The 13,359-nt window shown below is 36.2% G+C and overlaps 1 protein-coding gene across 1 annotated transcript in view; it reads right to left on the bottom strand.

The window, feature by feature from the left end:
- Positions 1-277: 277 nt before the first annotated feature.
- LOC121429120 (patatin-like phospholipase domain-containing protein 7) overlaps positions 278-13,359 on the bottom strand; it is a 41,897-nt gene continuing 28,815 nt past the window's right edge. The window contains exons 25-31 of the mRNA XM_041626031.1: positions 11,984-12,106; positions 10,856-10,972; positions 9,636-9,784; positions 8,997-9,109; positions 8,541-8,688; positions 6,517-6,607; positions 278-5,083 (exon numbers count right to left, since the gene is read on the bottom strand). Coding sequence (XP_041481965.1) covers positions 4,776-5,083; positions 6,517-6,607; positions 8,541-8,688; positions 8,997-9,109; positions 9,636-9,784; positions 10,856-10,972; positions 11,984-12,106 — 1,049 coding nt within the window. The 3' untranslated portion in view covers positions 278-4,775. The remainder of the gene's footprint in view (positions 5,084-6,516; positions 6,608-8,540; positions 8,689-8,996; positions 9,110-9,635; positions 9,785-10,855; positions 10,973-11,983; positions 12,107-13,359) is intronic.

Below are 13,359 nucleotides of genomic sequence, written 5' to 3'. Positions count from 1 at the left end.
GTTAATAACCAGTTAAGTCCCTACTCACTCCGGGAATGCTAGGAAAATACAAATTTGGCACCCCGGATCATCACGGACTGAGATCCGTGATGATCCGTGTTGCATCCGTGAAGGTGTAAAAGGGGCTTTAGTAAGTCTATACATGTACATCTTAAAATATTAGTGTGTTTAGAAATGCTCATATTCAGACCAAACAAATGATTTGTATTATAGTAATTTATATTTAACGGTATGAATGCACTATATGTTTGAAAATAATAAACTTGTACTCAAGATGAAGATTTTAAGAACATTTATTCTTTCAGATTATTTGCATCAGATATACATGAAACAGGAAGCTCAGCACATCACATTACAATACACAGACACTTGTACTTCAATTGCAAATTATTACACGAACATTGACGAAATAAATATTTGTGATATGCTCTCAAATATTATAACATCGGAAGAGAGAAGAGAAGACATTTCATTGAGTAGATGACAACATAAATAAGACAAGAAAGTGGATAGAGAAAAATATACAATTATAGGTAAGAAAGTAATCTTTTAGACTATTTTAAAGGATATACAAATAAATTATACAGAATCTATTAATTATATATAAGTATAATTTCAACAGAAAATGATCGAAAAATTAATGGCAAGGATTATAAAAAAGATCATAAAAAAATCCTCCTGAATCATCTGACAAAAGTTTACAAAGAATATTTGCAACAGATAAATAAAACAATGAATCTGATTAGCGAAAAGTAGGTGGTCTGAATAAGCATTAACATTTTTTAATAATTTCACTTGGCCATTGTTATTACATGATTAATAATTAACCATTAATTTGCAAACCTTTGGGCTATTGGACTCTTTGTAGTTAGGACCAGTTTCTTAAAACTTGGAAAGATGTTGGAACTGTCATAAAGTTCACAAATAATGCCATGTAATTGCCTCATTGGACAGCAAATTTGTCATGGAATTTCTTAATTCTTTTTCAAAAAGAGTAAAACCTTCCACTTTCTCGACTCTCCGATTCACTTCTACCTCTATCCACTTTTCTTAGTCCAAGGACTAATCAAAGTTGACCGAAAAACCACTCCTGCGGAATCCAGTATGTTATCAATCTTTAGTTTTATAAAACGGCTTATGTGCATCGATAATAAAGTAACCATAGCAAATATTATATTTCTTCACCTGTGACTGGTATTTGAACGAGTTGTGAAAAATTTGAATCGAAATGAGATTAATCCTAATTTGCATTATTCTGAGATATGAATAGTGATCAATCTCACTTTGAGTTTGATTTAAATCCATTGCAACTCTGTAAGATTAGCCCAGGATCCTGTTGCAGAAAGAGTGGTGTTTAATTCAACTAAAAAATATCAATCACAAGTCCATAATACATGCTTTCAATTGGTTGTAAATCAAGTTGTGAATGATTTTTTGAGTTGTCTTTGATTGTACCTCTCTCTGCAACAAGCCCCAAAGGTTACAAATTACTGAAAACCAGACTTTCACTTATTAAAGTAAGCTATGCTGAATTGATGATAAATTTTTGCATTTATGTTGCTGCTTATAACAGTAATTATTTTCTACAATATATAGAATCAATTTGATAAAATATTGTTTGTCAACTCAACAAACATTTAGGCAAAACCGACAACAGTACAAAATATTGTAGAAAGGGAGAAAGTTTACATCTCTGGAAAATGACCAGTGATTCTCTTAGTGTGTTTTCATACTGAAGGCGAAGTGGAATTAATCTGGAGTAATTCCGGATTGGGTTAATTAAGCTTGTACTGCGGACCGACATTGCACCACTTTCAAACTGGCAAGTTCCGCAGCGGTGTATCCGCAGTCATTTCCATGGTTACCAAGCGAGTTCACGCCATACGTGTGGCATGCGGAATCTCCCCCATGCGGAAAGAGGAGATAGACAATACCGCACTTCCGATGCGGACTTTAACTCTGTTTGTAACCCTGTTCTCAAAGTGGGTTGAGTACTCTTCCTTGAATAAGGATCGAAATAATCTTAGAATTTTCATAATGCCCTCCAAAGTGGAGTCACTCCTTCTGGACTCCGGAGTAACTCCACTTCGGCTGTTAGTATGAAAGTGGTATTATTGAAAGAGTGCCAAGGACCAAATTTGCATGACATCAAACAAGTCAGATTTCTATACATCCCAGAGTATAATACAAGTATCACACCTTTCTTTATCCAAATAAGTAGAAGGGCAAGTTTATACATTTTGCTATTCTTTACAGCAAAAAAAATCACAGCATTTCAATTTCAGTTCAAAATATTCAAATCAAACCAATAAATCTAGACAAATATATAATCTCCATGAAAAGCCCCAAAATAAAACATTATTGAAAATAATGTAACACAAATATCCCACACAAAATGCATATACTTGAAGGATACTATAGGGTGGTCCATCATACCCTATTTAATATTCATATATTTCAGCTAAATGCGTGTGTAAAAAAGAGCAAATGTTGCATCTTCTTTGCAGTTGTACCGACAATTGTTTGTACTTTCCTTCCTTGTCTTCTTCCTCTGTTGCTTTCGGACAGAACACCCCTATGAAGGCAGTAGTATAAATCCAATTTTAATCCAGGATTCCAGGGCTTAAGATGAACTTATTGATTATCATTGTAGAGACAAGGTAGCAAAGACACAACATAAGGAAGACTGGACAGTTAATGAGTGGATAATGACACGCTCGGGAAGAGCGCCCTAGAGCTTTGAGTACGTAGACCTTCGCCAGAGAGATATATTACTAATTTGACCTTCGCGTATCACTTTTCTCAGGTAGTGTACAAACCATAAGAGGGATATGTTTGGAGGGGTGAAGGAATAGACAAATTTTACATTTAAAAAAAAAATTTCAGGTTTTTTTTTCTGAAATTAGAGATGAATATATATTAGAGGTTTCTGGGAAAGAAAACATGGAATTATTCACATGCACTGCCCTTGTGCCCTCTGCCAAACCCCCTCACTCATTTTCCCCATACACAGCCACCTGCCGAAGTGTGATGTTTTACTTTTAATACTCAATGCTGTTGGGCGCCCTTCCCCATAGGCGAAATCGAGCGATTTAAAATATCGCTGAAGTGTCTGGTCATCCCTTGTAGTGTCTTTGAAGGTAGTTAGTTGTGGCTACAAGCAGGTTCTGAACCTGAAACAACAGATTTCAATTGACACAAGAATTTTATAGATGATACCGATGGTATCCCATGAAACTGTGTTGCAAAGTTACACACGACTTTACACAAAACTTGAACATGTTCTTACCTGTAGAAGCTAAGTCAGCTACATAGGGATATATTATTTTGTACAAGAAAGAATCACCAGTAAAGTCATTTGCGACCTACAAACAGCTTTATGACACACTTACCAGGTAATAATACCTTCACAATGCAATTTCATCTTTGCAATCATGGTATCTGACGGTACACTACAGATCCTATGGATTCAGTGCTTAAATTAGCAATGCACTTTATAAAGGCAAAACGTGTCTTTACAATATCAGTGTACAAATATACAGACATTTTTAAACAGGAAACTTCACACACCTGAAAAGAATGCCAGAAAACTCAAATACACAGACATGTGTAGTAGCACCAAAGTAAGCAATGACTCTTTGTAACCCTTAATCAAGAATTAAAAAAATCTGTATGCACGTGTAGCGAACAGTAAAAATGTTTTAAGGAAAATTCATCCTTTTTCTTGGGGATTGCAGGGGGGGGGGGGTGAATGTTGTTAAAAAGTTCATTATAAACATAATCTCAATTTCCCATCCATCTTGTAACAAAGTATTTTTGTAATATTTTCAACCTAGGCACTGTTGACTTCTAGACATGCCTTCATCTCGAAAGAAATAAACTTCTTAATAATAACTACCTAGCTTCCTAAGGAACTATTTGGGCATGTCATTTATACATACTTATATTCAAAGTATCGTGGTCACAAACATCTTTGCGAACTCAGGTCACTGCACTTGATCAAATCTCAATTTAGCTGAGCCTTGACGGCATTGCAATGATGTTCGTTAAGCTACGTGTTTCAAAGTGGATGGGACTACACAAATCTGTTCTACAAAATACAAAACCAAATAGTTCGACATTGCTTTATGTTACAAAATATTAATGTCAAAGTGTCGTGAGCATCCAAACATGACGGATGTGAGCGCTATACAACTGGCCATTATCATTATTGTTAAGGAAATAAAGAATTATTGCATGTAGGAAGGGAGACATAGAACTTTAATGTAACAGATATACTTTTAGAGTGATTATAATAAGCACACATCATATCTGTATGACATTACATGAATCATTCACTAGTCACATGAAAATGTCCACTTTAGAACTCAAAGGATATATTACTCTTCAACATACAGCAAATTCTATAGAATTAACATTTTCTCATTAATGTTTCTTATATTGGAATCGAAGCGCCTGTACAGAGATCAAACGGCACACATTCAATTCTGCTCTGAGGGAAGTTTTGCCTCTGGGACACCAAGTTACACAGCATGGGAGTGTTCAAATTCCTCCAAAGGCAGTGTTCACCTTCCTCTACAGGGAGTGCTCACATTCTTTGTGAGGGAGTGTTCACTTTCTCTTATGATGGGTGTTCACATTCCTCTACTGTGGGTGTTGACATTCCTCCATGGAAAGTGTTGCATCCCCTCATAGTAAGTACCACTGTGAGTGTTCACATTCCTTCAGAAACATCAGGGCAGTCTAACATGGATAATATTCAGAACATTTCCATTCTACTCTGAAGGGGAGCTCTCACTGCGATGTCTGCGTAGCCGGAGTCCTTCCACTTTCTTCCTAATTGAACTATGGGTCGACCCTGAGGCATCGACTTCAATCTCAACATCATCATCACTGGAGATATCAGCGCTCCCGATGACCGTACTCGGAGCTGAGGCGGACCGCGTCACAGTCTCGCTGTTCGTGGCAGTGTTAAGTTCCGATGAGGGGTTCATCTCCGAAGCAGATTCCGTCCCGATGCCGTCTGTTTCCATGCCGACATCAGTATCACCTGTGCCTTCCACTCTGGCATAATCAACTTCATCTGTGTATGTAATGAATGTTGATAAAGAAGATTGATTAGCCTGCTTTAAATTTGTGGTGGAACTCCTGTGTCATTTTTATCTGGCTCACCCATTATGTGAGGGAAGACAGTGAAACTCGGCACTCTTTTCACCTCACTTTCTTAATAGGGTTCTGAATGGAACCAACAGGGCCTATTTTCAACTCTTATTAATACCCATTCCGATCCCGTTCACACGGAAGAAGGTTAAATTTCTTGTGCCTTATAGGTTTAAAACAAGGATTTACCTGTTGTGCCTAAGGCTTTACAATATTTTTGCCAAATAACTGTGTTGCAGACATTGCATCACAAATATAAGCTGCCTTATATTTCCAGACAGCTCATATAATGCATACCGGTATCCTTCTTTTTTTAGAAAAAAAGAGCTTAACATAAGAATGCCATTTATTGACTGATTTTAACTTCTATGAGAATTCTTTTTCATTATTTGATTGTTCCATTATTTCTACAAAACGGTGGCAAAATACGGTTTCACTCATCACTGATTGGTAAAGACATTTTTTTAACATTATTTCATATCATAAAATGAGAAATTCATCATCTATATCAAATTATTGAGAGAAAAATGGGCATGGCAGCCAAAAGAAAAAAGGCATTTCTTTGACCAAAGGGGCATGACGGCCATTGGAAAAGGGCAGGTAAATATATGGCCGTGACAGAATAACTTTTCTGGAGGGCGTAACGGCCAAGCAAAGAGGAATCCATGGCCATAGCCATCGATGGCCGTAAATTAATTCAAGCCCTGAAGTATACATCATATCTAGAAATTATTCTAAGCAAACATGCTTTATAGTTGTTGACATTGTTGGCTTTCCATAGTTGTGGTGGATCAGATCAATTGTAACTCTTTGTAAGACGGGGCCCTGATGTGAATCACGCAGAGTGGAATGAGATATATGCACAGCAGACATTATTTAATGCCACTGGAAATTCCACCCACTACCTTATGGGAAACACATTACCTCACTTACCCTGGACTGACAGATGCCCAAGGCTATGCAAGCTGTGGCCAAAGATTTTTTTTTTTAATAAACTCTTGAGTCATTATTTCTCCACAAAGCATATAATCAAACATAAAATAAATGTAATACATTGCAGATAGTATCATCCATGTATATAATTCAAATATTGTAAATAAGCTTGATGCACCTTCATCCATAAAAATATACTCTGACTTATTTTGTTGCATGTTCATAGTGCATTCTATCTCAAGTTGATATTTTGATTTCTTTTAAAATGGTACATTGAGTTTACTTTACCCCCAAATATCTATTACAGGTATTTCAAATGATTTTGTGAAGTCTGGTGTCAGCAATGATCTACATGTACCCCCCCCCCCCAGTAAACAGACATGGATCTTGGCATGTGGGACTACATCACTGATCGTGACTAACCTGGATCTGGAATGGCTTGTTTCTGAGGTTCCATCCGAGTGACCAGTGCTGCTAGGTCAGTGAAACGAGGATGCACATTGGGTGTACCAGGCTAGAATTTCAGAAATAACAAAATATTGTGCATGGTTAAACTTAAATAGTCTGTTGTACAAACCATTAATAGGGTTCCCAGCTTTTCAAGAAAACAAAATTCCCTGATTTTTTCCCTGATGAAGTTTAAAAATTCCCTGATAATTATTTAAACCCATTTCCAGTTTCGCATGTTTTCTAAGTTGTTGCAGTGAATTATATATATTTCCAGCATAAAAAAAATTATGTAAAACTAATTAGTACTATTACACAGGCATGTAATTGCCTCCCTTCTCCCCATACAGCCATCCACCATACCCCATAACTACCGTAACCAGTCATTCAATGGATGTTGTTCTGATATGCAACAAAATAATAATAATAATAGCTGGATTTATAAAGCGCTTTTTGCCTGAGGATACAAAGCACTGCTATTATTGCCCCGGATTTAGCTTGAGCTACCATCACCGGCACTCAGTGCATGCAAGGAATTAATCCTGCCGGGTACCCATTCACCTCACCTGGGTCGAGTGCAGCACAGTGTGGATACATTTCTTGCTAAAGGAAAACACACCATGGTTAGGATTTGAACCCACAACCCTGTTTGAAAGGCAATAGTCTGAACAACTAGACCACGGTGCGCCCACAGAAGACTGGCATAAAAACAAAGTCTGACTGACTACCGTGCTTTCTTCATTCAGGCCAATCCAAATTCCATGATTTTTTCCCTCATTTGAGGCATATTTCCCTGATTTGATTTTTTTTTTTAATCAAATTCCCAAATTTTTCCCTGACTGCAAAAAAGTAAAATAATTTTCCCTGATTTCCCTGGGAACCCTGATTTGTGCACAGAAGGCCCTCAGTTGAAACAGTAAGTTTTATATCTGCCAGTCTTCTAGTTTGAAAAGATATCCTTCATTTTAAATTCAAAAAGATAAAAGAATGAAGCAATTCAATTTCAGACTGTTACATAAAATATTACCTTCTAGAGACAATTTGTACAAGTGGAAAGTTGTTAATACAAATCAATGCAAAATCTGCAATGAAATTGAGACCATTGGTCATTTTCTGTTTTTTGCAAGAAGATTAAAGTTTATTGGGAAATTATATCGAGGTTGATTTATTTTATTTTTAAAGAAGATATGGTGATACCTATGGAAACATTGTTAATTGGATACAAAATATACAACCCAAAATTTGATATTATTAATTTGAAGATCAATTTTGCACAGTTTATAATCGTTATGTAAAATGCAACCTTCAAAATCTAAATCATAGCAATAAGAGATGATCACAGAATTTGTTTCACATTTGAAGTTTTATTTAAATCATTACGGATATAAAAATTTTGTGTATTATAGGTCAAGAAAATTATTGATATATTGTAATTCCTTTTGTAAATATCTTATCATTCGACTCTTTAAAAAAAGTTATACCTATGTAAATATGTATATATGTAATTTTTTTAAACAATAAATCCCCAAGGAAGAGGCAAAGAGATAAAAAACAGTCTTCTTTGGAGACCAACTTGTTAATCAAAGTTTCAATCAAGGTCTGTGCCTTCAGATTAGGGTTAATGTTCAAAAAAACTATGCTTGTGATGGAAAAGAAGCAAAGAACATGACAAATATCAATGTTTTAATAAATATAAATAGAATGGATGGACAAGATTACTAGGTAGTTCTAACTCTGAGAGATAAAATAATGTAAATCTCAACAAATCAATTTCAAAATCCATTAACAATGACATAGTAGTAGATGAATGACTGTAGAAATTACAAGAATCATCATTTACATTGTTACTTCTATGAGGGAATATTTTGATAATGAAGTTCTAAGATAAGTATACTGTAATATAATGAATGCAGTACTAAATAAATCATACAATTACACAGATAAAACAAAATTTTCTAAAAGAATGGAGCACTAAATTTTGAAATATTGAGTATTCTAACCTTTCCTCTTTTGTGATGGGTAGATGACTTCTCTGAGAGGAATGCTTGGAGGTAACCAGACTTCTTCCATCCACTGAACACAGTAACGCCGTGATGGTAACCAACCTCTAAGATCTCACGATGACGGTGGAAGGCTAATGTAGCAAAGCTGGTTCACAGATGACGAAGGAAAAATAATTAAAGAATGACCTTTATAGCAATTTTTCTGAATTCTTTTCTGAAATTTTCACTTCTATAAAGTTAGTAAAGATAGCATACCTTTATAAATCATTCTGACATCATACAGAAAACCAAAGTGCTAAAATCTCACTCCCTGATTGGTTGTCAGATGCATTAACGGTAGCAACTACTATCCTCAACTTCTTCAACACCTCCCCCCCAACTCTAATCTTAATAGGCATGATAACACAACCTTTGAAAACATCCTGACATAAAAACATGAGGTTTAAATCTTACTTATTGATTGGTGGTCTGATATATTCACAGTACGAGCTATCCTTGACCTCTTCCAGCATCTTCATAGAGGACACATAGGCTAGGCGGGACTGGATCTCATCAAGACTTGGCACCTGAGATGATAAAACAGTGTAGTGTTGAAATACAGGTCCAACTGAATGATGATACGCCAATTCAATACTAAACACACTCATACCACAATAAGTATGCCACCAAGTAGCAAAACATGTAATTTTCCTCTGAAATAATTTCAGTTCCTCTATACAAGTAAAATTATAGGTGAATTTATCCTCTGCATGAAAAAAGGTGGTGATTTTTTTTACCTGATTGCTAAGAAAGCATGAATGCTTATAAGCAAGCAACCAGAGGAACAACGGCTTAAGGTCCTCTCCGAGGGACCTGGTGATGAGGATTAATGCCTTACCAAAGGGCGCTAGCACACCAAGTGAGAATAGAACCCGGTCATCGGAATCCGAAACCTCCACTCTACCGACTGAGCTATCGCGCCTCCCGTTTTCTCAAAGGGTTTAAACTAGCCAATGACAGACCACCACACCGAGTGTTGGCCAGATCTCTCCCACTTTTATGGATGTCCATGTAACATCAATTCCAATGATAATGGAGATTTGAAAGACTCACCCTGACTGGTTCGGCCCATGGGTTCCATCTCTTCCAAAGGAGCCACCAACCCGAGAGCTCATCACCATAGTTTGTGATGCTAGAGGTATCCTCGCTTCCTACGTCAATGGCTAAGATAGTAGGTACTCCCATAGCTCGCATGATGTCGGCTAAGAAACATATTAAACAAAATGTTAACTTTCACAATAGTTAGTAATGTTAGTAATGTTAGAGGTATGTACACCCATAGCTTGCATGTCAGCTAAGGAACACATCAAATAAAATATCTGTTAATTATCAACATAGTTAGTAATGCTCGAGGTATCTTCACTTCCTACATCAATGGCTAAGATAGTAGGTACCCCCATAGCTCGCATGATGTCAGCTAAGAAACATATCAAACAAAATGTTAACTTTCATAACAGTTAGTAATGTTAGAGGTATCTTTGCTTCCAAAGAAAGTAAGTACACCCATAGCTCGCATGTCAGCTAAGGAGCACATCAAACAAAATACTATCTGTTAATTATCAACATAGTTGGCAATGCTAGAGGTATCTTCACTTCATACATCAATGGCTAAGATAGAAGGTACCCCATTGCTCGCATAATGTCAGCTAAGAAAAATAAAGAATGCGTTTTGAGAATCTAAAAGGTCTCCTCATTAACCGTAAGAAATATCAATGATGAGGCAAATCTCACACTTTACAGAATACATAACAAACATATCTTGCAATCATTTGGCAAGCATATCAAAAAGAGAAATTCTAGATAATAATAATAATTATAATCACACTTCTAATGCACACATATCCACTCCAAGAAATGCTGAAGGCATCTAACAATTCAACATAATAACAAGTAAAAAAAAATATGAAATCACACATGAACAAAACATAACAATTATACAGCAGTTCATAGGGAGAGGGATTTTTTTAAATCATAAAAAATATGGTCATACTCTACTGCTAGTGTACCAAACCCCATTCTTAAGTTACTTGAAATATTGGTGGACCATTAAGAGCTATTAAGTTTCATGCTTAGCATGACACAAAGGGCATATCACAACAAAGGGATTTGTTTTCCACTGGTTTAAGCAGTATTATGAATTGTGAATAATTTGTACTGCAGAAAACTGACAAGAGTTAGCAAAAGGATAAATTTAGGCTACGGGAAATGACTGTTCTGTTCTTCTTAAACCTCTTATTTCAAATTAATTTTTGCAAATTAAAGTTCATCCTTACCAGGAAGGTTGTTGACGTAGCCACCGTCCAGTAAGAGATGACCATCTTTGGGGTCACACAGAGGAGGTAAGTACCCTGACAGGGACATGCTTGCCCTGACATAGCGCCACAGAGAACCTGGATGATATAATCAAGATACATGTAGCAGTTATTTCATCATCATCACCATCATCATCAACACCATCACCATCATCATCATCATCATCCTCATCATCATCACCATCATCATCAACATCATCAATATCATCATCATCAGCATCATCAGCATCATCATCTTCATCAACACCATCATCATCATCACCATCATCACATTCATCATCACCATCATCAATATCACCATCATCATCATCAGCATCATCATCATCACCAACATCAACATCATCAATATCATCATCATCATCAGCATCATCATCATCAATATCACAATCAACACCACCATCATCACCATCATCACATTCATCATCATCACCATCATCAATATCACCATCATCATCACCATCATCATCTTCATCATTATCACCATCATCACCATCATCACCTGTACCCCCATCACCATTTCAACCAACCCCTCATTAAAAAAAATCATCATCATCAACCATATTAACCAATTGCACCCGATGCCTGAGATAACTCGGGCTGGGGTCTCTGGAAAATGTGTACTGTATGAGAAATAAAATCATATTCAGTAAGTTAATGCCACATTATTTGCCACCATAATCACTACCTGCACCACATCATCCTCCTTATCATTGCAATTTATCCCAAAACAACCACCATCACCACTGCTTCCATCATCATCATAACCACTAACAACTGCTGCTGCTGCTGCTGCTGCTACTACTACTACTACTACTACTGCTACTACTGCTACTACTGCTACTACTGCTACTACTGCTACTACTGCTACTACTGCTACTACTGCTACTACTGCTACTACTGCTACTACTGCTACTACTGCTGCTACTACTGCTACTACTGCTACTACTGCTACTACTGCTACTACTGCTACTACTGCTACTACTGCTACTACTACTACTACTACTACTACTACTACTACTACTACTACTACTACTACTACTACTACTACTACTACTTCAACAAAACAACAACCACTGCAAATGTTCTTACCACTGGTGTGTATTCTGAGTGCATATTTGGTGATATCCGTTGAGATGGTAAAGTATGGCAGCCATAGGTCCTCAATCTGTTTATCCCCAAACAGGTCACTTATGCTCTTGTTAAAGTTGTGACCTGTATCAATTTTTTAACAAAAAACAAAGGAATCTTAACTTGTTACCTTTTTTACCATTAATGTGATTTATCTGATAAAGATTCCTTGTAAGATTATTGTTATGGTTAAACATACATTCCCTTATAACAGGAATATTTTATTGGGTATCAGCCAATATTTCTCAAAACTGTATCATGGAGCATTTCATTCAACAAATGGTAATTTTCACTGAAAACTGTTATAAGCTAGTGAAATCCATGCATCTGATTGGCTCAGAACAAAAACTAGGTAGTGAAAAATCACTATTTGTTTTATGAAACAGTTTCAAGGACTTCATGTTTAACATAGTTGTGATATATTTAGATCAAATTCTAATTCAAGATTGATTTTATCTCCTGTTTTGTATTCATGCCAAGAGTGTGCTTGATGTAAATCAATCTCATTTCTTTTTAAGACTTGGCCTTTATTTCCAATCCTTTAAAGATAAATGCCAGTAGTTGCAGTAAACACTGATTTCACAAGAAAGTGTGTGACACCAAGCTTACTTGTCACTATACCATCGAGGATCTAGATCTGGTACAGTTACATAAACTGAACTTTGTGAGATCTTGATATCTACGCTGAAAAATGTTCACACTGAAGATCACCAACACAGATAAGCGCAAGTGGGACAGTGTATTATTATTGCTTTGAATGTCGGCCCGACGCTTGACCCTAATCCCATGCTTATTTGCTAATGTCTCAGCAATTACACAATTTCTTCCAGAGTCCTTTGTTACATATTTTTTATTTATACAAACAGACACTTTGGTGGTCATTTCATTGGATTCTGTACGAACTCATTTTGAAATCGTTACCACAACTGGAATTTATCTTTAAATTTCATCTCACCAAAGAAATAAAGAAGGCAGCAAAATGTGCTTAAAACCGCATCTGGGTCCTGTTTAGCGATTGATCATACACAATAGTCAATGCAATCAATCATAGATATCAGCCTCATGATCAATTACTAAGCTTTATCACATGGGGTGTAGGCTGGCTTAATTAATCCTGTCAACTTCTTCTCAAGTACTAAAATTATGACCCTAATTCACAAAGATGATTTTTAAAACCATCGGTTGAACCCATGGTTAATGCACGTGTCCTGTTTATATTTACGCTAATTTACTGCATATATTAAAAAAAGTCCAATGCTGATGCGTGCTTTTGCCACAGTGCGCTAAATTGGCACCTGTTACCATGGTTAAATACTCTATTTTATTCATGAATCCAC

Source organism: Lytechinus variegatus, chromosome 15, assembly GCF_018143015.1.
Source record: "Lytechinus variegatus isolate NC3 chromosome 15, Lvar_3.0, whole genome shotgun sequence".
Classification (NCBI taxonomy): Eukaryota; Metazoa; Echinodermata; class Echinoidea; order Temnopleuroida; family Toxopneustidae; genus Lytechinus; species Lytechinus variegatus.
Note: the sequence above shows the minus strand (reverse complement) of the source record. Positions and strands in the feature narration are given on the sequence as shown.